Source organism: Aethalodelphis obliquidens, unplaced genomic scaffold, assembly GCF_003676395.1.
Source record: "Aethalodelphis obliquidens isolate GAN/ISIS:26980383/991018 unplaced genomic scaffold, ASM367639v1 scaffold42, whole genome shotgun sequence".
Taxonomy (NCBI): domain Eukaryota; kingdom Metazoa; phylum Chordata; class Mammalia; order Artiodactyla; family Delphinidae; genus Aethalodelphis; species Aethalodelphis obliquidens.
Genome location: NW_020837986.1, coordinates 14628908 through 14655274, shown reverse-complemented (window position 1 = coordinate 14655274; position 26367 = coordinate 14628908). Strand labels below are relative to the sequence as shown.

The following is a 26367-nucleotide window of genomic DNA, read 5'->3' as shown; positions in this document are numbered from 1 at the left end:
TTATTCTTCACAACACACTGTGAAGTGGGCATCCTTTAATTCTCTCTTTCAACAAATACTTTCTGAGTGCCTACTGTGTTTAAAATTCTGCTGTAGGCAGATAGAGGAGTAGAGCCCAAAATCAGAGAGACAAAGGCTGGAGCTGACATCCTAGTGGGTGGAAACAAACTATAATCAAGTTAATATTATGACGCCAATAAATAGGATCTAGTCTCATGCAGGCTTTAAAAAAATGTATTCTATCCACTTGAACTAGGAACCCCAAACTAAGAATTAACATAGTGATCCCAGGTAAGGAGCTGAGGTGACCAGCAAAGCAAACGTAACCTGTTTTGGAGGTACTTGCCCTCAACTGGGCTACACAAGCTGTCCACAGATAAAGGTCCACTGAAGGTGAACTCTTAGCCCCAAATTACAAACCACACAAGGAAACCATCCACTATAAGTGAGAGTCAGCAGACACCAGCAACAGCAGGATTAGACCCCACTTCCCCTAAGAACTTCAGATGAGATTAAAACACAAAAAGTATTTTGAAAAAAATTAAAGTCATACAAAAGAATTCAAAAACATAAGAAAAAAGACACTATTTAAAAAGGCAGATATGAAAAATAACTAAATAGAATTTATAGAAGTAAAATTTATAGTAAATGTTTATAAATTAAAGAAAAAGGAGTGTACATTTAAGTGTAGTGCCAGAAGACAGAGTTAGGGCAGGTGATACAGGACATAGGGAGGCAGATTACGACTCAGTAGGAGGAAAGTGTTGCTTAGAATTCTTCCAGGCAGTGGGCACTCAGCCAGTGGAGTGGGGAAGCACAGCCCAGACGATCAGGGAGGCTGGAGAAGGGGCTCCACTGGCTCAGAGATGGCACCTGCAGCATCCTTCCAAGTGTGAGACTGACTGCGCAGGGAAGGGGGCCAGGACACTGTACAGGAAGCCAGGACAACTGGGTTCTGACCCGGTTGTACCAAATTTTCTAAGTGAGCTTGAGCCTCATCCTTTCCATCTTAAGCATAATGAGGCTCAAAATAGTTACAGAAATGAGTTGTAAGAAAAATCACATTTCTTATATCCTGGATTTTACAGCTTAAGTTGCATCCTGACTGCCACAGGCAGAGAAAATTTTATGTGCAATTTCTCCTAGTTTAGCTGTTACTCTTTAGAACCAAAGAGGATCCAAGAATCTCCTGCTTACCACACTCACACCCCTTCTGAACACAGGGGCCAGAAATGATTGCTTCCAGGCAGGTCACCAGGCTTTGTGTCACTTGACCATGTAATTATGGGACAACTGCTTGGATCAGAAATGGGTGTCCCAGCCCAAGGCAGCCACCTGCAGACTGGACAGGAGGGAGACCCTCGGCTCGTGGGTGATGGTGTGAAAGCAGCTATGTTCTGGGTGGTGAGCAAATGATCCAATCAGACCTTCTCTCAGAGAATTTGAATTTGCCACAGTCAGAGGGGTTGGATTGTCCCAAGACTACTGTGTAATGAAACTCTCCAAAACTCCATACCTTCAAACAACAACTGTTTATTTTTGCTCTTGAGTTTGTGGTTTGGCTAAGGTGGTCTGCATCAGTCTTCAGGTCTGCAGATTTGTGCCTTCGCCATGGGTCTCTTGTCCTCCTCCTAGAATCACTGGGCTACTGGGGCAAGTTCTTCTCTTGGCAACGGCAGAGGATAGAGAGCAAGTGGAACCATGTGAGGCCTCTTTTTTTTGCGGTACGCGGGCCTCTCACTGCTGTGGCCTCTCCCATTGCGGAGCACAGGCTCCGGATGCGCAGGCTCAGGGGCCATGGCTCACCGGCCCAGCCCCTCGGCGGCATGTGGGATCTTCCAGGACTGGGGCACGAACCCGTGTCCCCTGCATCAGCAGGCGGACTCTCAACCACTGCGCCACCAGGGAAGCCCCAAGCTGTCACTTTTGCCATGTAAGCAAAGTGAGTCACACAGCCAAGCCCCAAATTAAGAGGCCAGAATGTATACTCCACCTATGAAGAGATTGTGCCACGTGTGGAGTTAGGGAGGAATGAAGAAGGGGGGCTGGCGATTCTATACTAGAAGGAAGTTAGTTCAGAAGCAGGGCCACAGACCCCGAGGGGTCCAGACGGAAGGCAGCAAGCAGAAACCATGAGATGGCAGGAGCTGGAGTCAGGAAGAGTTGCTGGGTGGCAGTGGCAGGAGACACAGAAAGGACTAGAGAGACTGGAGGATGATTTAGGACAATTAACATTTACTGCTCTCTGACTCCAGACCAGGCATCGTGATAAGCCCTTGACAACACAACCTCATCTCATCCTCAAAACCTTGTGACTGCAGTTCCCAAACTGAGCGCCAAGGCACCCAGAGGCACTTCAGAAAACTCACAGGGGCACTGCAAAATATTTTTAAAATTTGAGGGAAATACAATAATATCTGTTGAATACTGTACAAACTACCATTAAGTTGTTTGAACCTAATTTAACAAACAACTGTTAGACATTTCTTCGGGCCTGGTGCACTGTGAAAAAATTACAGAGATGATAAGGATGCCATGAACTGAGAACATTTGGGAACGTCTGCCTACGAGGTAGGCACCATTGTTATCTGCATGTTATAGCTGATGAAGAGCCTATTATTAACCCTTTTTTACAGGTGAGGAAACTGAGGCTCAAAGAGGCATAGATTTTCCTAGGATCACCCCAGCAGGTAAGCAACAGGGTTGGAATTAGAACCTGTTCTCCCTGACCTGTGTGGGAGGGTCTTGCCTGTTGTCTTGCAGGGGTGGAGGGTCAAGCGGGGGCTCAGGCTAGGCCATCTGCTGCCATCCTGGGCAGCCCAGCAGGTTCTCTGCCCAACAGAGGAGTGGTGTTGATAGGAGTGCTTGGCTATTAGAGTCTGATGCTCTGTCCTTGGCCTGCAGTGCCAACATTGAATTATCCTGGGAAGACATTTCTTGTGGTTAACTTGTTTTGACACACTTTCATTTATTTTTAATCCTACTCTCACGATCCTGGCTCAGAGAACGTTTTATTTCATAGGCTTGGAAAGCCTTGGCACATGGGGAGAAGGGGAGGTGGAACCAGGAGGCCTAGGAAAGGAAAGAACTTAAACTCCTCAGCGAGGAAAAATGTCCTCACCAATTGTCAAAGCCAGAATGGCCATCCATGCCTCATCCATGGGCAGCTGGCCTCCATGTGCCAGACGAGACTCTGCCCTGGATGCCAGAGGTATGGCGCTGAGTAAAAAGACCTCACACCTGACCTCACAGGGCTTATGGTCCAGCTAGTAGGAGAATTCATTAGCCATCAAGTGGTTCAAAAATCATACTTTATATCACAAACCCGGAATATATATATATGAATGCATGAATATATGAATGCATGGATGAATGAATAAATGTGCAAATGAAGAAACCATGGCTCAGATGGTGATGTGAGTTGCCCAAACAAGTCAGCAGCTGTGGCAAAAATTGCAGGTTGTTCCTCAATATCCCTTCTCCCATTCACACATGGCAAAAGACTATCCCTAGACTCCCCGGCAGGGAAGTGTGGTCAGATGATTAAATCCTGGTCAGTGGGATATGAATGGATGTGATGTGTGCAATTTCTGGGCTGTGCCTTTAAAAGGAGGGAGGAGGATTCCTGCCCCTCCCCCTGCTTCTCCTTCTGCTGACTGGAATATACTCACAAGGGCTGGAGGTGGAGCAGCCATCTTGGGCCACCAGGTGGAGGACGGCAGAGCAACAAGATAGAAAGAACTGAGGTCTCCTGCGACTTGTGAAGCCACCGTATCAGCCTTAACTGCTGTGTGTGCTTTTACACGAAAGAGAAATGAATTCTGTTTTATTAAAGGCACTATCATTTTGGGCCTCTTTATTACAGGAGTCAAACCAATATCCTAAAACTATAGCAGCAGAGCTAGAGGGAGAAGCCAGGTTCCTTGACTGCCCCCACTCAGGCCCTTCCATAATCCCCCCACCTATATATTTTATTCTCTTACAAGTGTCTTCTTGTTTGAGACCTGATCTGCTCCTCACAACAGCGCTGTGAAGTCCATAGCAGGGAGAGGACTTCCGTGATGCTCACTGGACAGACAGGGAACCCAAGGTGTAAGAGTCGTAGGTGACCTGCCCTGAGACACATGGGCAGAGTTACTTCCATCTCTTGGATGTAGCAGGTGGGCTCAGTGACCTCACTGAGCTCTGCCTCCGTGTCTGACTCCTAATCTAGGGCCCTACCCAGCCTTGAGGGCGGTCCCTCTTTTATCCTGGGCACCTTCGCCCTCATCCCCACTTTGTAAAATCCAAATAAGGTGGAAGTTTAGCAGAGAGAAGCTTCCACATTGTGAGAGCCCTTAAGCCCACCTTTCTTACCATGCAAGCTCGTGCCATCACAGCAGCCAGCTGGAGCACACGGATGGAGGACCAGTTGACTTGGGGGTCCCAACACTGCCTCTTCTTCTGTGCTATTTCCCCCCTCCCAGCAGGCCCTCGCTTCACCCCAGACAGCAAGGCTGGTAATCTGATCATTTGTCTTCTGCCTGTGCTCTTTATCTGTGTACTCATGGGTCCTGAACATGCCCTGCACCTCTGTGTCCTGTAGCAAATGCTTCCAGAGCTCCACCCACATCCCCCTGACATTCCCCTTCTCCATATGTGCCCAGGGCTTCCCACTGCAAAGTACATCTGACTCTCTGCTTAAGGAACGTGCTTGACATGTGCAGAGGACAGGCTGGACGTGCTGGCAAAAAGGAGTTTGTAGATAAATACCTCCCTTCCCTTAGCTCTCTGGTGGGACAATACTCAGTCCAGCAGGACTGAGTCCCAGTTGCCTGCAGCAGCCATGGTCTTGCCCACTGGTACATCGGAAGCCTTCCCTTCCGTTCCGTGTCGAACTTCCCCACTCCTCTGCAGTGCTTCCTGGAACCACCTCCCAGATAAACCACTTGCCCTCAAATTCTTGTCTCGGGTTTGCTTCTGGGGGCACTCAACCTATGACACATCCTATCCCTGTGTGCCCTGTACACATGAGTCCCGTGCACCTCTTCTGTGCATGAGTGTCCTGTATACGGGTATTCTAGCCCTTCTGCTCTGTACACAGGCACCCTGTGTACGTGTATCCTATACACACCTGTCCCATGCCCAGGTACCCAGTACACAACCCTATGTCCTTATGTCAGGGAAGCACAGCCTCTGACCCTGACGAGGTGGTGGAGACTCTGGAAGCAGAGTGGAACTGTGGGAAAAGTGTTTCTTGGCCGCAACTAGCCTTGGGTGTGACTCTGAGGCAAGCTGCCCAGTTGATGTGAGTCCCAATTCCCTCGCCAGGTGAATGAGTGGGAGATAAAACTGAATGGGGTAGGGAGAGTAGGCATGCGGCCAATCAGCCCTGGGACTTTAGGTCTATCTGAGGTTCCCCAATCCATCTGGAAGTCCAGGCCCTTGGTTCTGGTTGTACTTCTACTACCCCTCAGTGTGGCTACAGAGCGATCTCCTCTCTTTGGCATTCAATTTTCCTAAATGTAAGAAAGGGGATTAGGAATTCCCTGGCGGTCCAGTGGTTAAGACTCGACGCTTTCACTGCGGTGGCCTGGGTTCAATCCCTGGTTGGGGAACTAAGATCCTGCAAGCCTTGTGGCTCGGCCAAAAAAAAAAAAGTGGGGGGGAGTGGGGAGAATAACATTAACAGCTCAGGAAGTTTGCACATGCTTTGAAAATTATGATGGAACTCAGCATAGTGGCTATCAGCACTTAGTTGGGGTCTGGATTTGAATCCCAGAAATGTCGTAAACCGGCTGTGTCACCTTGGGCAAGTTATTAACCACTCTTGCCTCCACTTCCTCATCTTAAAATGGAGATAATCATAGCACCTGCATGACAGGTGGTTACGATAATTAAGTGAGTTAATGTTTGTACAGCACTTAGAATATTGCCTGGCATTTGGAGAGGGCTACATAAGTGTTTGTCAATTAAAATAAACACACAAGTAATTCATTACTATTACTTCATCCTTGAGCCTGTTAAGAGTTATTCCCTCCTCCAGTAATACTTTTCCTTTCTCCTCCTTTCTTCCCCTAGTGAAACTTTAAGTTTGCCTGGGTTATTCTTTCATATGACCCTTTTGGACACACTGAAGGCTGTATTCAGAGTTTTCTCACCTGGAACACAGGAGGTCAGACTGGATCTGTATTTTTCAAACTTCAGCTACTCACATACCTCCTTCTCGGTTTTGCCTACCACCTCTACTTTGACTTACTTGTATTTGTCTTTAAACCGATCATATTAGATAGGAAAACTCTTCTGAGTGACAGAAAATTCCAGGTAATAATAGCTTATACAAGAGTTTATTTCTCTAACAAATAAAAGTGTGGGAAGGGCTTCCCTGGTGGCGCGGTGGTTGGGGGTCCACCTGCCGATGCAGGGGACATGGGTTCGTGCCCCGGTCCGGGAGGATCCCATATGCCGCGGAGGGGCTGGGCCCGTGAGCCATGGCCGCTGAGCCTGTGCGTCCAGAGCCTGTGCTCCGCAACGGGAGAGGCCGCAGCAGTGAGAGGCCCGCGTACCGCAAAAAAAAAAAAAAAAGTGTGGGAAACTATCCCAGGCTGGTGTTTCCATGGTCATCTGGGATCTAGGTTCCTTCAATTTTTTTGCTCCCCCATCCTAACGTGCTTCCAGCTCATGGTCCAAGACTACTGCTCCAGCTCCAGCCATCAGGTCTGCATCCTGGCTGCAGGAATGACAAAAGGGGAGAAGGAGGGCATATCCCCTTCCTTTAAGAACACTTAATACATTTTGCCCACACCTTCTCCTCTGATGATGAATAATGGCTCATTGCCTACTTGTTCATACATAACTGCAAGGGAGGCTGGGAAATGGAATCCTTATTCTGATTGCACTGTGCTAGCTATCGGTCAACAAGTCTATCCCAGTGGAAGAAAAGGAGAGTGTATAGTGGGGGAAACCAGCAGAATATGTTGCTCCAACTTCATATAGATGCATATATTTTTCTGTCCTCATTCTAAGCAATATTATCCATGATATCTTTAGTTTCCTGAGCTAGTTATCTATTTTTCTAAAACACATTAGAATAAAATAAATACCTAGCCATTAAAATGAATACATATACATATGGGGGTGTGTGTATACAGATACAGGATAGATGGTGGGAGACTGTTACTGCCTCCAGTGATCCATGCCTCTCAGTATTCATACACTTATGTAGACCCCTCCCCTTGACTCTGGGCTGGCCTGTGACATTCACTAAAGCAATAGAAAGCAGCAGAAGTGACATTGTGACTGTTCCCTCAGCTTTAGGAAGCTCCAACAGCTTCTGCTTTTGTACTCTGGGAAAGTTGAGTGCCATAAAAACTCTGACTACCTTGAGACCACCATTGTATAAGGAAGCCCACGCTAGCCACCTGGAGAGTGTGGTAGATAATAGGAGAACCCACAGCCAGTTCCCAGCTGTTTGTATCACCCTAGCTGACACCATGTAGAGAAGAATTGAGCTGTCCCCACCAAATTCAGCCCAAACTGCAAAACTGAGCAAGTAAATAATTTTCTTTTAAGCTGATAAATTTTGGGGTGCAGCCATAGATAACCAAACACATTTATCTATATAACACCAAGAAATCATGTCATGTACCATACCCTTCGGAAAATTCTGGATTAAGTGATATTCTAATGTTCTACAAGAACATTCTCTCACAGACCCACACGTCTCATAGATACATAACTGCAGTGAATTGATTGAGGACTTATCACATGCCAACATGACCACAATAACCTCCTGATGGTCTCTGCTTTCTCTCTTGTCCCCTTGCACCTGGGAGCAGCCAGAGGGAGAAGGTTTGCAAAATGCAAATCTGATCACGTCATTCTCCTGCTTATCACCCACTGCAATGTCCACAAGGAGTCTTCTTAGGTTCAACTACACACTCAGACTCAACAGATGACCACAAGCCATACTTGGCATTGACATACTCTGATGGATGTAAGACAGGAACCTCAGCTTGCTAGAATGGCACTCAATGTCAGCACCCGCACTCAACTCTCCCTCTCAGCGGGGGAGTCCTTGCTGCATGTGTACCAGAGCAGTACAGCACAGGTTCGAGGAAATGAATCCCCATCTGGTGGGTGCAGGAGTCATCGTGGCTTAAAAGCTTCATGTCCCCTGGGAGCCGATACCTTTGTACCTGCCCAGTTACAGGAGTCACCATGCTCATGAAGCCCAAAATATGATTTCCCACCAGGTATTTATAGTTCCTCTCATCCCAGATGCAATTTACCAATCAAGGGTCTTTAAGAAAAAAAAAAAACCCTTCAGTTTTTAGAACAGTTTTAGATTTACAGAAAAATTGGGAAGATAGCACAAAGAGTTCCCATATACCCATACCCAATTTCTTCTATTATTAACACCTTATATTAGTATGATAAATTTGTTATAATTAATGAACCAATATTGATCCATTATTATTAGCTAAAGTCCACATTTTGTTCAGATTTCCTTAGTATTTACCTAATGTCCTTTTTTCCTATTCCAGGATCTCATCCAGGACACCACAGTACATTTAGTCGTCATGCATCTTTAAGGCTCCTCTTGGCTGTGACAGTTTCTCAGACTTTCCTTGTTTCGACAGTTCTGAGGTCAGGTATTTTGTAAAATGTCCCTCAGCTGGGATTTGTGTGATGTTTATCTCCTGGTTAGACTGGGGTTATGAGTTTTGTGAGAGAGATCACAGAGGTAAAGTGCCAGTCCCATCACACCATATCGAGGATACATACTATTAACATAATTGGACTGTTGATGTTGACTTTGATCCCCTGGCTGAGGTAATCACGTTTGTCAGTTTCTCCACTATAAAATTATCTCCACCCCCACTTCCATACTGTACTCTCTGAAAGGCACTATGCTCCGCCCACACTTAAGAATTGGGGAGTTATGCACAAATAATAGAGAATAAACTAGTGGTTACCAGTGAGGAGAGGGGAGGGATGATACAGAGGTGGAGGGGTGGGAGGTACAAACTATTGTGTGTAAGATAGGCTACAGAATGTATTGTACAACCCGGGGGAATATAGCCAATATTTTGTAATAACTGTAAATGGAATGTAACATTTAAAGATTGTATAAAAAATCTCTACACAGGAGTCTAAAAAAAAAAAAGAATTGGGGCGTTATGTTGCTTCCTTGAGGATGGAATATTTGGAATTCAGCATCAGAGATTTCTCTTTTCCCCCCATTTTTTCATTTATCATATTTTAGGTTACAATCCAATATTTATTTTTTTGATCAAATTTTTCTAACTTTGGCTATTAGGAGCTCTTTTAGTCAGCCCCTATGTCCTTTGACATACCCCCATCATTGTGTGTGTGTGTGTGTGTGTGTGTGTGTGTGTGTGCGCGCGCGTGTGGTTTGTTCCTTCCTTACTTTCTGGCACTATCAGATGCTCCAGGCTTGTCTTGTACATTTCCTGCTCCAGTCCTAGCATCAGCCATTTCTCCCTGGTTCCTTTTATTGGAGAGTGGTATTAGAAACCAAGATATGGGAACCAGGTGCGCTTGTTGCTATGCAGTGTCATGCAGCTAGGTTCTCTCAGCTGACAGAGAAAGGAAATATAGTGTATACTGACTTGTGTATATATACATTTATAGTATATATGTATATAAATACATGTATCATATGTATCATAAATGATACATGTATCATAAATACGTACTCATCTGCATCAATATTATGTTAAACATGAGTTCATACTGATATCTCCAATTCTAATCCATTACCACATGGATCATTCTAGGCTCCTCCTTGGGGTCATTTTTATCACAGCAATGTTGCCTAGTAACAGAGTGATATATGTTTATCTGTTTCCAAGGAAACAGAGCTAGACAGTTAACCAAAGGTCAAATTCTCATGCAGAAGAGGAAAAGTTTGTTAACTCTTTACTCACACTGGTCGATGACTCCCCACTGCTCTGGGGATAAAGAACCAACTGCTTGGCTTACAAGGATTCTCAGTGACCTGGCTCACTGACAGTCCAGCCTCATCTCCAACGTTCCTTATTGAGCCCTTCAGGGCAACCACCCTGGTGTCCGTCAAGCCTCACACTCACCATACTCTCTTCTACCCCAGGGCCCTTGCCCATGCCAGTCCCTCTGCTGGGCCTCTCTTCCTGCTGTCTTTACCTAGTTGCCTCCTATTCATCCTTTCAATCTCGGCTCAGTCCTCACTTCTGCAGTGGAGCCAGGAGCCATCCCCATCTCCCCGACTAGGTCAGCACCTTGCTGAAAGCTTGAACAGCACTATGTACCTTTGCTCTGTGGCAGTGTTACATTTACTTATCCTTTTCTCCCACCGGAATACAAACTTCTAGAGGGTAGGGATGAAGTCTACCTAATTAATCAGTATATAATAGGAGCTCAATAAATATTTGCTCATTTTCTCCATTCTTTATTCAATAAATATTTATCAAGGGCCTCCTATGTGTTGGCTCCTTTTCTAGTGTCTGGGGATACAGGAGGGAGGGAAACAGGCAAAGCTTCTGCCTCTTGACACATATTTTAGTGGTCGTGACAATAAAGAAAGAAATAAGCAACTGTCAGGAGTTGATAAATGCTATGGAGAAAAATTCAGAGTTAAGGAGTAAAGGGTGCTGGGGCACTGCTAGTTTTAAAAGGATGATGTAGGAAGGTGTCTCTGAGAAGGTGACATTTGAGCAAAGATGTGAAGGAAGTGAGGGCGAGCTCTGGGGGTCTCAGGAAGAAGAGTGTCCCAGGCAGAAGGAACAGCAAAGGCAAAGGCTCTGAGGCAGGGCTGAGGGAGGGAACTGTGCACGCTTTACAGGGAGTATCTCATCTAATCCCTATAACCCTTGCTAAGTTCATTAAACAGATGAGGAAACTGAGCTCTGAGAGGGGACGAGGCCACACAGCCATGAATGGTGGAGCTGGGATTCTCTCGGGAGTCTGGTGCCACAGCCAGCTCCTTTTGAGGTCCCTGACAATAGGCTTCTGGAAGGCAGGAAGAGACTGAAGCCCTCCCATCCCCGGAGGTCCTGCCCAGGTCTCTGTCACACTGGCCTCAAAGGCCTGGGCACCTGGCCTCCAGGGTGGCCTCCACTGTCCTGCTTGTCAAGGACAGCACAGGCCTTTGGAGCAGGACATGTCAGGTTTTCACATGTCAGGTTTTCACATCTGTCCTTCCAGATGGCTGACCTCTGCTGACACTTCCAAAGCTCCTGGAGTCTGCATTTTCATGATTCCATTGGCAGAGGCGAATACTGAGGCTCAGAGAGGCGGGAGGACTTACCAGAGGCCACGAGAGTGAGCTGGCCACGGAGACTTCCGGAAACCCCATGATCTTCACACGGACCTCCTCTCTGGGTTTCACTTGGGCCCCCAAAGAGGGAGAGTCTCCTTAACTTTTGTGCTCTAGGCATCTCACTGATTCACCCTAATCTGAGCCCTTTAATGGAGAGAAATAGTGGAATCTGCCCTACTCACCACCTGCTCACCCAAACCCACCAATGGGCTCTGGGGGGATCAGACAGGGGCCCTGTTCTCCAGGAGGTGCCAGTCTGATGAGGGATGCTGGCACTCACTGAAAGTCACAACTCTCAGAAATAAGGACAATAACGCAGGCAAAAAGCACAGCTGTAGGGGCCCCTGGGGCGAGGGAGTGTGTGGGGCAGCGAGCTAGGCTTCCCAGGGGAGGGGGCACTACAGCTGGGCCTTGGAGGAAGAAGGTGTGTGTGGCCATTGGTAATCCTCCAAGATAACACCCGTCTTGGGCTGTGTACCTCAGTGTCCCACAAAAAAAGAAGAGCAGGGGAAAAGGAGGAGTGCGCGCGCGCGCGCTCGTGTGTGTGTGTTTGGGGGTGAGGGGTGGTCTTCAGAGGCTTCTTTTCAGCCTTCAGGTGGCGCCCTTGAGCCACGGAGTCACAAACGCCAGAGAAGACTATCCCGACCTAAGGACCTCGGAGAGGACCCTGGGTCCTACCTGAGGGCTGTGTGTGTGTGAGGGGGTGAGGAGAGGAGGAAGAGTGGGGGCTTGGCGCAGTAGGGGCTCCCCAGCCGAGGGGCGAGGCCGGCGGCCGAGGGAGGGGTCTCTTTCAGCACTCACCCCCGCGCCTCGCCGCTGCGCCCAGGCACCACGAGATGAAGGCTCCAGTTCCCTAAGCCCAGGTGCTGGCGAAACAGATCTGCCCCAAGGGGTGGGGAGGGCAGGAGGATGGATCCGTGTCCCCCCACTCTCACCCTAGTCCGTTACCCTCCTCCCAGTGCCTCCCCGCGCTAACTCTCCCGGCGCCCTCGCCGGCTGCGGGCGGAGCCCGATCCGCTGCGCTCGGCGATCCCCGGCTCCCGCCCCTTCCCCGTCCTCCCTCCCCGGAGCCCTCAGAGGCCGTGGCCGCCTCGGTACAGCCCCGCGCGGAGCGAGCAGGTAAGTGCGCCGCGGCAGCGTCTCCGGGCCGGGCCCGGCCGGGAAGGGGGCGGGAGCCGGGGAGGGCGAGGAGGAGGCGGCGGCCAGGCCCGCTTTCTCCCGGGCTGCGCCGCAGCACAGACACCGGCGGGCGGGCACCGGCTGCGGGGAGGCGCACTGGGAGGACGCGCCCTCGCCGTTGCCCGGCGCCCTCGCCTCCCGCGTGGGGAGGCAGTGAGGGAGGCCCGGCACAGGTACGCACGCGAAAAGGGGACTGCGAGGGGCGGCGGGAGACCGAGGGCCCGAGGCGGGGAGGGGCGGCCAAGGAGAGCTAGCCTGACCTCGCGGCCCGGCCGAAGGACACGAGGCGAGGGGACCCGGGCGCACGCCTGTCCTCGCAGATCCTGGCCTTCGTGGGTCGCCTGGCCGCCTGGCAACCGGCGCCGCTCTTCCCGGTCCGGCCTGGCCCGGCCCAGTGGCGTTTGTGGTCAAGGGCAGGAGCAGGGGGTGTGAGCTGCGGGCTGGCGAGCGCGCGGGTGCGGCGGGCAGTCGGGGTGCTGGGGCTTTCTGCGCGGAACTTTGGGTATAACAGCGTGGACATATCTGAGAGCCCGAGGCTTTGTGTACAACTCGTGCGTGTGTCTATCGATTGGGTTTTGTGAAGCTTACCCATTCCCGCTGTGCGTCTGTCTCCCCGCGTGTTAGTGCACACCAGTGGGTGGGGTGCTGGGCCTGGGGGGATCTTGGTGGGTCTTAGCAGTCCTGAGGGTAGTAAACTCTGTGTGTGTGTCTGTGTGTGTGTGTGTGTGTGTGTGTGTGTGTGTGTGTAACCAGCTCTGTCCCTTGCTGGGGTGTGGGTACCAATGTGGTCTATGGATCTGTGGCTCACACTGCGTGGCTTCCCATGTCTGTTGCATGTGGAAAAGGCCCCTGGGGGTATGAGTGTGGAACTGGGGTGTGCTTTTCAGGTCCTGTTGGACTGCATGTGAAACTGGAGTGTTACTGGTACAGTTGTGGGGTGTGAGCAGTGGACACCAGCATCATTGTCAGCTTGTCTGTTTCTGCTTATGTTTTGGATAATTTACTGGGCATGTCCTTGTAAGTGGTGGGCATCTCTGAACCTGTGTGTCAGATACATAGCAGCTCTAGGTAAGAGGGAACCTCCTTTTCCTCCACCCTCTTCCTAACTCTGCTGGCATCCTAAGGAAAAAGTTTTGGGTTCCTGCCAAGTGAAAGAGCCCTGCTCCAAGAATTTGGGTGTCCTGGGTTTTTTCTGGGATATGGAAGCATCAATGTGTTGGTCTGGGAAGGGGGTTCCTGGGCCACTCCAGGGGCTGAGCTCTGTGGAGGATGCTTAAGACATGGGTGGGGGACCACATCTGGACACCAACTGGGCAGGAGTGGTCACTGCCAGTCCCTGTTACTGGCTGGGCACTCAGGAAAATGCTTTTGGTGCCAAAAGTAAAAAAAGCCAATGAACACACCTCTCCTCTTGGTTTACTGGAAAGTGGGAGCAGTCTGGGCAGAGCCTGGCCCTGAGTAGGCACTCGCCACCCTGTGTGTGGGAAGGATTGTCTGCCTGGGCAGGTTGCCAAACCATTGCTGAGGGCTGGCTGTGTTCCAAGCCCTGTGCAGGGGGCTGCGGACCCAGACATATCCCTGCCCTCAAGCTGCTCGTGGTTGATGTTAAACAGTGGGATAAAGTAGAGAATCTACAGATGAGGCCTGGAAGACCAGGGAAGGAGGGCGGAATGATGCCACTGGTACAAGAGCGTGTGGGTTTGCAGGCTTTTAAGTGATAACAATTCTTGGGGAACCTGCTTTCAACTCCTGGCCCCCACATGCATGCCATGGGATCTTGGCCACATTTTGTAAAATGGAGATAGTAATAACTGCTCGTGGGGCTCGTGGGGGTTCTACACAATACTCCTGAGCGAAGTGCCCGCAGTAGGGCCCAGCAGGGAGTGTAGGTGCTCAGTAAACATTTATTAAATTGGAACTCAGGAAAAAGGGACATGGTCATAGAGATGGGTTGTAAGTGGAAACAGGCTTTGTACTCACATGAAAGGCCCTGTGTGTGCTAAGAGGAGGTGTCTGATGCAGGCCCTTGTTGGAAGGAAGATCAGAAAGATCGAGCCTTCCTGCCCTGAGGCTCTTTAAATTTCATTCATTCCATTCATTTTCACTTCATTCATTTGCTTATATCCTCTCTCTCTCTCTCTCTCTCTCTCTCTCTCTCTCTCACACACACACACACACACACACACACACACACACACACACACACTGAAGCACAGAGAACTGGAGAATAAATTCAGACACACGAATGCAGAGAAAGGTCTAGAATCCTGTGTACATGTGTGTAGACACACTAGGGCATACGAGCCACTCTGCACCTGGGGGTCTCTGTGCAGTGTGGGAACTTGGGTCTGTGGTGTATGTACCCACATTACATCAGTGTGCAGGGGGAATGGGGTAGTTCTGCTGTGGGATCAGGAGTTCTACATGCCAGTTGGGGCCTGTCGGGGAGCACCAGATCTGCCTGAGGGAGGACTCCATCATCAGCTCCAGCTGAGTGTGGCTGTGAGGGAATGGGGGCTAGGGTGGTGAGATTCTTTCCTTTTGCAAGAGAAGCCAGGCATCCAAGGTTTGAAGTGTAAAATGTTCACTGCAGCACTATTTACAATAGCCAGGACATGGGACCAACCTAAATGTCCATTGACAGATGAATGGATAAAGATGTGGCTCATATATACAATGGAATATTACTCAGCCATAAAAAGAAATGAAATTGAGTTACTTGTAGTGAGGTGCATGGACCTAGAGTCTGTCATACAGAGTGAAGTAAATCAGAAATACTGTATGCTAACGCATATATATGGAATCTAAAAAAAGAAAAAGGGTGGTGGGCTTTCCTGGTGGCGCAGTGGTTAAGAATCCGCCTGCCAATGCAGGGGACACGGGTTTGAGCCCTGGTCCAGGAAGATCCCACATGCCGCGGAGCAACAAAGCCCGTGCGCCACAACTACTGAGCCTGTACTCTAGAGCTCGTGCTCTGCAACAAGAGACGCCACCGCAATAAGCAGCCCGCGCACCACAACAAAGAGTAGCCCCTGCTCACTGCAACTAGAGAAAGCCCACACACAGCAGTGAAGTCTCGACGCAGCCAAAAATAAATTTATAAAAAAAAGGGGGGGTACTGATGAACCTAGTTGCAGGGCAGGAATAAAGAGGTAGACATAGAGAATGGACTTGAGGACATGGGGTGGGAGGGCGAAGCTGGGGCGAAGTGAGAGTAGCATCGACACATATACACTAAATGTAAAATAGTTGGCTGGTGGGAAGCAGCAGCATAGCACAGGGAGATCAGGTCGGTGCTTTGCGATGACCTACAGGGGTAGCATAGGGAGGATGGGAGGGAGGCTCAAGACGGAGGGGATGTGGGGCATGGGTAGGCATATGGCTGATTCGCTTTGTTGTGCAACAGAAACTAACACAGTATAGTAAAGCAATTATACTCCAATAAAGATCTATTTAAAAAAATAAATTAAAAAATAAAGTGTAAAATCTTTTGCTTTTTATATATTGGCAACTGCTTCACCAAAAACCAGATGAACAGACCAGAAACAAAAAAAAGCAAAACTTCTATGAGCCAAATATGGCCCATGGGCTGTAAGCTGGTATCCTTTGGCACATGTGCTGTCTGTCTGTGTGGGTGTGTATTCAGGTACTTGGGTAGGGTGTCTCCTCTTTGAGCAAGGTGTACCCCCTTACCCGCTCCTCTCCCAGCTCCCCTTCTGTGGTCTGCATCCAGGTCCTCCCATCTTCTATTTACATAAAGGCATTTGGCCTTGACCTCAGTCATGGCTCTCAGATATGCTCCTTTCTCTTTGCCCTCTCAGCTTCCATGTCTCCCCTGACCACAGTGGGTTCCTCCCTGGACCCCTGGCCTCCACTCTCCTCCTTCCCCATCCTGTCTGTCCTCCATGCAGCAGCCAGAGAGAGCTTTCCAAAACCTAGGCGATGTTAGCCCTCCCATCCCCAACGCCTCGCCTCCCTGGCTCCTTGGCCTGGTTTTCAGAGTCCCTAGCGAGCTGGTCCCAGCTGACCTCAAGGCACCCCTTCTCCCTCTCCAGAATGCCCTTGTCCCCTCTCAGTGCTGGGGGATTTCCCACTCATCCTCCGAGGCTTGGCTCAAATGCCACCAACTCCTAGAAGCTTCCCTAACTTTCTCCTTTTGTTCTTACGACCACCTTCATCTCTACCCCTTCCCCTGCCCCCAGTCATTCTCACTTCATCACAACAGTGTCCATTAATTGAACTGGCAGGGGCCTTAAATGCCTTATTTTATGAAATCCTCACATCATCCCTATGAGGGAGACATTTGGCTTATTCACATTTAACAGATGAGAAAATTGAGTCTGGAAAGGTCACCTCACTTGCCAAAGCTCAAGTGGTGACGCTGGGATTAGAACCTATCTACTGTATTTAAATTCCCTCCATCATAATAGCTCATTGCTGATACTTACTGAGTCCTTACTATTCTGAGCACTTTATATGGATTAACTCAATCCCTATATCAGCCCCGTTAAATACGGAGTGGTAGTATTACTGTCATTTAATATAGAGGGAAACAGGCCCAGAGACGATACGGGAATTGCCCAAAGCCACATGCCCGCCAGTGGTGAAGCAGGATCCTAGCACGGATTGGGTCTCACTGCTCTGTCATTATCTTATCCCCTGCCTCCCCCTCTGGCTCGCGGGCTCCCCCTCCTCCCCGGTGGAGACTCGGCCTGACTCACCTTCACATCTCTCGGGGCCTTCTGTGATGTCTGGCACCAGCAGGCTCTCAGTAGAGGTTCGCTAAATTCCACTGACTTTCTGTTTTCTCTTCTAGCTGCCCAGCGGCCAAGGGATGAGCTGGGGCCCGCCTTCCCAATGGCATCTCCCCCTGGTCTGGAACTGAAGACACTGAGCAATGGTCCCCAGGCCCCAAGGAGACCAGCTCCTCTGGGTCCAGCGGCCCCACGCAGGGAGGGTGTGGAGAATGCCTGCTTCTTTTCGGAGGAGCACGAGACTCATTTCCAGAACCCTAGGGATGCCAGACTGGGCAGCTCCCCCAGCCCCCCTGAGGGCGTCCCCTCATGGCCCCGATCCCAGAGGGACGACCTGTCCCTGCGTTCAGAAGAGGGGCCAGGCCTGGAGCCTGTGAGCCGCCCGGTGGATTACGGCTTCGTTTCCGCTCTGGTTTTCCTGGTGAGCGGGATCCTCCTGGTGGTGACTGCGTACACCATCCCCCGAGAGGCCCGTGTCAACCCGGACACAGTGTCAGCACGGGAGATGGAACGACTAGAAATGTACTATGCGCGCCTGGGCTCACACCTGGACAAGTGCATCATTGCAGGCCTGGGGCTGCTCACAGTGGGCGGCATGCTCTTGTCCGTGCTGCTGATGGTCTCCCTGTGCAAGGGAGAGCTGTACCGCCGGCCGAACTTCGTCCCTGGCAGGGGCTCCAGGAAGACCTACGGCTCCATTAACCTGCGCATGAGACAGCTCAGTGGGGATGGGAGCCAGGCCCTGGTGGAGAACGAAGTCGTCCAGGTCTCGGAGACCAGCCGCACCCTCCAGGGGTCTTAAGTAAGAGCCCACCCTATCTGGCTGCTTCAGCTTCAGGGCTACAAGGCCTCCGAGTCTGGGGTTTTGGACTGAGCTCCACATAGGGCCCCGTGGAAGGAGTCCTGGGTGCTGGAGGGGGAGCTTGGGGCCTGGCCCAGGCTTCGCTTGGGAGAGCTTCCCCCGATCTGTTTTGTAGCTTGAGGTTTTGCATAAGGTTTTGTTTGAAGGATGGCTTCTGCTGCTAAAAATACAGAAGTTTGGAAACTGCTGCCCTTGGAGGATGAGTTTCTTGGCCTGCCCGAGGGTCGAGAGCTGTCTGAAAGGCTGCCCATCCTGTTCCCCATGCCTTGGGGAATTCCGGGTTCTCTGCTGTCCTCATCAGCCATGGATGGGTGTTGGGCAAACTTGGCTTTGAGCCCTGACTGTCTAAGGTGGGAGCTGGCTTCATGATGAGGGGAGAAGTCAGCCCTGGCACGACCTCCCCACTCCAGGCCTCAGTCCCCCTGACTGGGAGGTGAGAGGGATGGCCCCTCCAGTTCTGCCCTAGGAATTCCTATACGGAATGGGAGCCCGGTTTCTGCATCTGGCCGTTCCTTCAGGGGACGAGAGTGTCTGGCAGGTGCTGACCATTCTCTGTGCCATTTTCTGACCCAGTGTTGGTGGCCACCACTGTCACACAGCCAGCATCTCACTCGGTCCTGTTAAAGGACCCCCTAAGTCCTCAGGTTAGACTGGGCTAAATCCAGAGTTTGCTACAGCCTGGTCTTGGTCTTGGGATTGAATTACCTGCTGTGACTAGATCTTAGCACACATTTTACAAAGTCACGTGCACAGTTTTCACTAACTCCCTGGACAAGGGCGGGGGGATCTTTTAAACAGGAAAGGGTAGGGGCTTTGTTGTATTTCTGTGGACACAGTGTGGGCCTTCATTACCTCCCCTTCCTCAATAATATGTCTCTTAGGCCTGACCTTATTCTGGTAACAGAAAAAAAATTTTTTTTTAATGCTGAATTTGTAACTTCCTTCCCCAACTCCCATAGCTGTAAAGTGCAGCCCCAATTTATTGGGGGAGAAATCAGGCACATTCTGGTGGCCTGAAAATTCTAGCCACATTGATCACATTTGTTCTGTTTCTCTTGTCGAGTGTTTCCAGGCTCTGTCCCGATTCTCTTTAAACTACTGACAAAGAGGGCTTCCCTGGTGGCGCAGTGGTTGAGAGTCCGCCTGCCGATGCAGGGGACACGGGTTCGTGCCCCGGTCCGGGAAGATCCCACATGCCGCGGAGCGGCTGGGCCCGTGAGCCATGGCCGCTGAGCCTGTGCGTCCGGAGCCTGTGCTCCGCAACGGGAGAGGCCACAACAGTGAGAGGCCCATGTACCGTAAAAAACAAAAACAAAAACAAAAAACTACTGACAAAGAAAGGAAGTGGGCCCTAGCGGGCAAGGAGATAAAGGTGTTTGAGGACTGGGGGAGGGCATCGTCCATTCTGAAAGGCCCTAGAGGGCTTTGAGAGTACGTGCCTTCTAGGCCACTGGTGTGAAGACTCTAAAGGGGTCAATTCTGTGAGCCTCCGACCCATGCAGGTCCTACATACTCCATCTCAGTTGGCCATGTGGGACATTGATCCTAACTGACTCTTCAGGGTGGGAGGATAGGGTGGGCATGGGGTCTGTAGGCTAGAGCAGCCCTGATTACCTGTAACCTGAGCCTTCAGTCCGGTGAGTTGAACATCTGGGCAGTGTAACATCATAGCTTCTATGACGGATCAAATATCTGCTCCTGCTGGCAGGTTTTGCCAGGAGTAGGGGGCTGGGGGAGGGCTGGAGGGGACAAAGCCTATTCAGCTTGGCCTGTCAGGTTCTGTTCCTGGTGTTTAAGAGGTGTGGTTTGAAAAGGACAAAGCCTCAAGATGGTGAAAGACTCACAAGTCAAGGCTCCACGCGAGGAGTGGAGGCAGAAAGTGGCATGAGCCATTCTAGGTAGTAGAATTGAACATCCCAAATGATGGGCCTTTCATATCCATAATGATAATAATAAAAATATCAATCCAAGCCATTGGATTATTGTGAGATATTGTCAGTTTAAATGCAATGGATTGTTTTTAGGGGCTAAATCTGTTAGAAGATTAAATCTAGATTAAACCAGGAATCCCAGGTTTTCTCTAAGTCAGAGAAGCCAGCTTTGCATCCTAATACAGAAACTCCTTTAGGAAATGTGTAAAATGGAGGGAGGCAGTCATTACTTGGTCAATGTGTTAAGAAAACTTGAGCGAGGCCGAAAACATTTCCCCGAGATTGCAGCTGAGACCTCCCAGCCGGTGGATCAGAAACAGCGTCAGGAGGGAGCATGGCGTAGGGTGCCGAGAGCTTTCTTTGAAGGCTTTTTGGGGGTAGGTGTGAAGTGGTCCGAGGGACCCTGTGGTAGATGAATTGTGCCTCATCTGCAGGAACTCCCTCTGCCACCCGACAGTCTACTAGGGTCGCCAAACCTTGCTTTTCCTGGTATATGAGAACAGATAACTGATTTTGGAGCTGGTAGAACCTGGGTTTGAGTCCAGGGTCTGCCATTTATTGGCTGTGTGGCCTTGGGCAAGGTGCTCTATCTCTCTGAGTATCCTGAGTATTGTTTTCTTTGTGAAGTGGGAGGAATGAGACTTCGGCCTCAGCCTCCTTGCAGGGAGAGGGGGGTTGGTGAAAATCATAGAGAAGTTAGAGGCCTGAGTGTATGAGGTCCAGTTACCATGATGACGCTTCTTCCCCGCCCCAGTTGGAGATAACTGGATTAGGCCTAAAACCTCAGGGTCAACCCTTCTGACTTCTCTCGAGCCTCCCATTCTACCCATCAGAAGATCTTGTTGGTTCCACCTTTGGAATCTGACCCCTGCCCGCCCCTCAGCCATAACCACCTGGTTCAGGTTGCTCATTAGTGTCCTAATTCCTCTACTCTGCCCCAGTTCATGTTCCACTTGGCAGCCAGGCAGATCCTATTCAAAGGTTAATTCGGTCAGGCAGCTCCTCTGCTCGAAACTGTCCTATGGCTCCCTCTCATTCCAGGCAAAAGCCACCTTTCTCACCAGTCAAGGGTAGATTTACCATCCAGGCCCCTCACTTGCCCAGGCTCCTTCCAAGGCCCTGAGTCAAACTTTTATTTGTAATTTTGATATTTTAAAAAAGGACAGCACCTTAAATTGCATAAGCTTCAGGTCTGTCCCTCACAGTGGCCTATAAAAGGCCTACACAATCTGGGCCCTGTGCCTCTCTGAACTTATCCCCCACCCTAGCCTCTGCTCACTCCATGGCAGCCATGCTTGCCTCATTGCAGGCACACTCAACATGCCAGGCACACTCCCACCTCAGGGCCTTTGCACTTGCTGCTCCTGGAAGGCACCCCTTCGCTGTGGGCCTTTGGGCAAACTATTCTACCTCTCTGGTCTTCCAGAGTGAGACTAGAAACCTTCCCACTCTGCCTTCTCTAGGGACTGAGGGGATCAGGAAACACAAGAAGAGGGCTTTCCTAAGTTAAGACCATGGTACCATGTCTGGAGAGCTTTGGAAGGGCAAGAGGAGAGGGAGGAAATAAGGCATTATGAAGAAGCCACAGGAGGCAGAGTTCTAAGTGTTCTGTCTGGAAGGAAAGGGGAGGATCAGTGGCACTGACAAGAGTCAGGGAGGTGCCCTCCAGTTGGGTCCGTTGGTTTCTCCCGAGAGAGTGGGCTCCTCTTGATGTCCCCAAGGAGGTGAGTTTCAGCTAAGGGAAGGAGAAGCTTGCTGAGGTCTTGCCTGGGTTGGGGTGATAGGGAGGTCCTTGTCAGTGGAGGTACGTTAGCATTTACTGGTCAGATGTTGGGTGTCTTCAGGGAGAAGGCATAGTGGAGTTGGGTAGGATTTAGTCACGAGGTTCCCCAGGGTCCCAACCTCTCTCCTTAGAGGAGAGCCTGTGCCCCAATGGCCAGAGCCTGGCTAAAGACAGTAGCAACCCTGGCCCTCGGTATCTTCTTTTCTTTGGCCCCAACACCCTCTTCCCAAGATCAAGCCTCTTCCTGGGTCGGGTTGTCCTTGAGCAAATGGGCAGGCCCAGGGGATCTGAATGGTGCAGAGGGCGGCAGGATTACTGCCTTCCTCCTCCAAGGGGACCAAGCGCTTCTGAGCTTTCTCCCTACTCCAGTCTCAGGGGGGTTGGGGGCAGAGCCCCTTACGGAGAGAGTCCAGTGAGGAGCGCCCACACGTAATAGTATAAGGGTACTGGCTCTGGGGTCAGATTGCCTGGATGCTTGGTGGATGTCCAATTCCTCTGAGCTGCTGTTTCTTCATCTGGTGAATGATAGCACCTTCCCCATAAGGCATAGTGAGCAGTAAATGAAATACCTGTAAAGCACTTAGCATAGTGCCTGGCACTTCATAATTCACTCAATAATGTTAACTATTCATTTGTTCGTTCATTCACACCTATCTGTATTCTTCCCTGGGTGGGGCACTACAGGGACACATGGGCCCCGCCCCTGGGGAAACAGGACAGTGCCCAGAGGACTGTGTATGTGTGGCCAGGTTGGGGGGTGTTGGCACAGAGGGGTATCTGATTAAGTTGGGGTCCGAAAAGGCTTTCCTGGAAGGGGTGATGTCTAATAGGATTCTTAAACAATGAGGCAGTATCCAATGTGGGGTGAGAATGGGGAGCAGGAAAGGTATTCCGGGCAGAGAGGAAGAGCATGAGCAGAGGCTCAGAGGCATAAAACAGCCTGGTGTGTACTGGGGAGGGGCAGGGGTGGGCGGGAGGTCTGCAGGTTCTGGGCTGGAGTGTTGGGATGAGGCCTGCTAAAGAGCAGGGGCGTCATAGTGGGGGCTTGCCTTTCATCATCTACAGACTGGCGGCAACCACAGCCCTTAACTCACAGGGTTGTTATGAGGACTCGGAGTTCACACTGGTATAGCGCATACCTAGGGGCCTGGTACATGGGGAGAACTCACTGTCAGCCATATGATTGCTTACAGATGTGTGTGGCAGGAAGACTCTTCTTTTTTTTTAAATTTATTTATTTTATTTATTTTTGGCTGCGTTGGGTCTTCGTTGCTGCGTGCGGGCTTCCTCTAGTTGCGGTGAGCAGGGGCTACTCTTTGTTGCGGTGAGAGGGCTTCTCACTGCGGTGGCTTCTCTTGTTGTGGAGCACGGGCTCTAGGCGCCTGGGCTTCAGTAGTTGTGGCACATGGGCTCAGTAGTTGTGGCTCGCGGGCTCTAGAGTGCAGGCTCAGTAGTTGCAGCGCATGGGCTTAGTTACTCCACGGCATGTGGGATCTTCCTGGACCAGGGCTCGAATCTGTGTCCCCTGCATTGGCAGGCGGATTCTTAACTACTGCACCACCAGGGAAGCCCCAGGAAGACTCTTCTGAGGGCAGGTGCATTGTAGGGGTGATGCTGGCATTGGGGAGGCCAGTCCATGGGACTGTCCAACTACAGCCAGAGGACATAACCTTGAACTCCAGGCCTCCATCTCTGCAGCCTGTCCCTTCTCAGCCTCTGAGCTGCCAAGGTCGAGGTGGAGGCTGCTGTTCTCCTGGGCCTGGGGGAAGGTTAGTGAGTGGAAGGATCTTCTGGCAGGAAAGCTGGCCCCAGGGGAGCAGGGAGGACAGCGGAACAAGGCGGCTGCCATGCCAACCTTTTCCCGGGTGGCAGGGCATCGGAGCCAACAATGACTTAGGGTAAAGGGCATTCAGAAAAGGCCATCTCTCTCCCTCTCCTAATTCTTCCCTTCAACCAGTCTCTCCCTAACCTCTTTTTTATTTCTCTGTGTCTGCATCTCCTTTCACTAAAGCCACTCCTGGGGGTTAGGCACCCACAGGTGAGTTGCTACTATTGCTGACTCACCTGCCAGCCATCTGGTTCTCCTCCTGGGAGTCTCCACCCTCCCCCGCCAAAGGTGAAAGAAGGGGCCCAAACGCAAATGCCTGTACAGCTTGGCAGGTGACATTCCTGAGTGAAGCAGGTGGCGGTGAACAGCAGTGGCAGGATTAAAGGGGTGCTGCTTCAGCTGGCTGGCTGTTGCCCTGGTGGACAGGCTCAGGGTTGCCAGAGCTCCTGATTTTTCAAGAGCAGCTGGACATCTGGACCTTTGTGTGGGTAAAAGGATGCTGAAAGGGATTGTCCCACTGCCTGAGAGTTGCGACAGGCCAGAACTGAGGACAAGGGAGTGTCCAATGAGATGCCACCTGCTGGGGCCAGACATCCACCCCCTCCCTGGCCCAGGGCTTACTGAGTCACTCATAGAGATGGGGGCATCCTCAAGAAGTGGACTAGACTGCCTCCCAGCTGGAAGCTCACTGAGCTACAAGTGTCACTTGAGTGTTTCCCATCCAAGATCCTTCATTCTTTCAACGAAGACTTAAGCACCATTCTGTGCTAGGTTTTGAGGTATAGCACCAAACAGATGAAAAAGGTTAGGGAAGTATTCTTTTTTGTTTGTTTGGTTTGTTTCTTCTTTTTTTTTTTGATCGGCAGCTAAGTTTGCCATCAGCTTTATTTTCTTTTCCCCATCTTTGGCTTGATTGTGTCTTTTGGCTGGATACCCACCAAGAGGCAAACCCAGTTTACAGGTGACAAAATTAATTTCATATATATTTTTTTACTGTTATAATGTGGCTACTAGAAAAAATTTAATTATATATGTGGTTGTCATTGTATGCCTATTGGACAGCACTGCTGTATATGTTTCAGCCAAGTATTATATGTATATACATGTATGTGCACATAATATATCTATAATATGGCTTATAATATATCATCGTTCCATAGCATCTATCACCCTCTTATTACCAAACACTTAGAGAGAACTGTTCAATGTCAAAATGAGTGCCAGCCTTTCAGCGTCAGCTGAAAGGGCTGCCTCCATCATCTGAAGTATCCACTTCCAAAGCAGAGAGTACCTGTTGACTCAGTCTGACTCATCTGCCTGACTGACCTTAGTCTGATGTTGCAGAGCCTTGGCAGAGACAACAAACCTCTTGGGAATGTTTTTATTTTTTTCTCTTAACCTTATTAGTTCAGAAAGGATTATAACCATCCTGCCGACGGGTATGCACTCCCAATGGCCACACATCCTGGATTAGGCAGGAAATGACTAGGAAAGTATTCTTGAGAGGCCTTGACAGGTATCTTCTGGAGCTCGTGAATTAGTGTGAACATGGAGATGAGGTCTATTTCTGACCTGGAGAATTTCTGACGTGGGAGGCCCGTGCAAACAGCCCACACTGGCTTGAAGGGATGACGGTGCTGGGAATCAGGGAGGAATAAGGGCAGTCCTGCATCCCCTCCCAGTGTCCTGAGGTCCTTGAAGGTAGGTGGAGGACCCCGGTGTTCCAGGGCTCCGAGTGTTGATGTAGGCAGGTGAGGGGAGGCTGGAGCTGTGGGGTGGCACAGGTGGCTATGCAGCCCAGCATACTACTTCAAGAAGCAGAGGGGCTAAGAACCTCTTATGGACTGACACAGACCCTCACTACTCTCTGAGAGTCCAGGATAAAGCTCTCAACACCCACCCCCCCCAATTTGGCATGTTGTCTACTGAAGACTCTAGCATCAAAAGCAAACAAAACCCCAGCATGAGTTAGAGTAAGAGCACCTCCCCCGGCCCATCATCACGGCTAGTGAAGAGACACTTCATTTTTCTCCCTTCTTCCTCCCCATCCCACCACAGTGGAGGAGCAAGGGTTCAAAAGGGGTCAGAGGAGACCTCTTGGAACTGGATATAAGTTGGAAAGTTTTAAACTGGACTGGACTGAATTTGAAAATCAAAGTGACCAGTTAGTTATTGGTTGGGCCCTAGATGCTGAGATGAGAAAGGGGGATTTGATAGAGGTTAGTTGGATAAAAGAAAACACTTCATGTTTCTACATTTCAATGAACCCGTTATGCATTATACACATTAGACCAAATATAGTGCTCTTTCTGTGCCAGGCAATCTTCTAAGTCTTTACACCTACTAGCTCAGTTAAACCTCACAACCATCTCGGAGAGTGGGTGCTCTCATTACTTCCATTTTACAGATGAGGAAGCTGAGGCACAGTCAGGCTACGTGACTTTCCCAAGGTCACACAGCTGGTAAATAGCAGAGTCAAGACTCAAATTTCATAGCATGCAGGCCAGTCAGAGCATGTTTGTGGATCTGGGCTGTGGGCTGCCACTTTGAGGCTCGTGGTTTAGACATGAATTGGGAAGCTCTGTAGGGGGGAGGAGAGGACAGTTGGGGGAGCACTGAACTCGAGCAGGCCCATGGCCTACTTAAATCATGGAAGCAGGAGCAGGATCTTGGAGGCAGTCAAGCCCACCTTTATCCCCATTTTACTACTGGGGAAAACCAAAAAGGG

General features: G+C 50.2%; 1 protein-coding gene across 15 annotated transcripts in view; it reads left to right on the top strand.

Annotated features, from left to right (window-relative positions):
- TMEM74B (transmembrane protein 74B) overlaps positions 1–18285 on the top strand; it is a 28702-nt gene extending 10417 nt beyond the window's left edge. For 3 of the 15 annotated variants that reach the window (XM_027078692.1, XM_027078685.1, XM_027078688.1), the window contains 4 exons: positions 2637–2690; positions 7818–8234; positions 8526–8628; positions 17298–18285. In XM_027078692.1, the coding sequence (XP_026934493.1) occupies positions 17339–18037 (699 nt within the window). In that variant the 5' untranslated portion in view covers positions 2637–2690; positions 7818–8234; positions 8526–8628; positions 17298–17338 and the 3' untranslated portion in view covers positions 18038–18285. Of the gene's footprint in view, positions 1–2636; positions 2691–6060; positions 6155–7817; positions 8235–8525; positions 8629–12165; positions 12422–17297 lie in introns of those variants that run through there. The other 12 variants (XM_027078694.1, XM_027078687.1, XM_027078690.1 and 9 more) reach the window with 7 other exon arrangements.
- The last annotated feature ends 8082 nt before the right edge of the window (positions 18286–26367 follow it).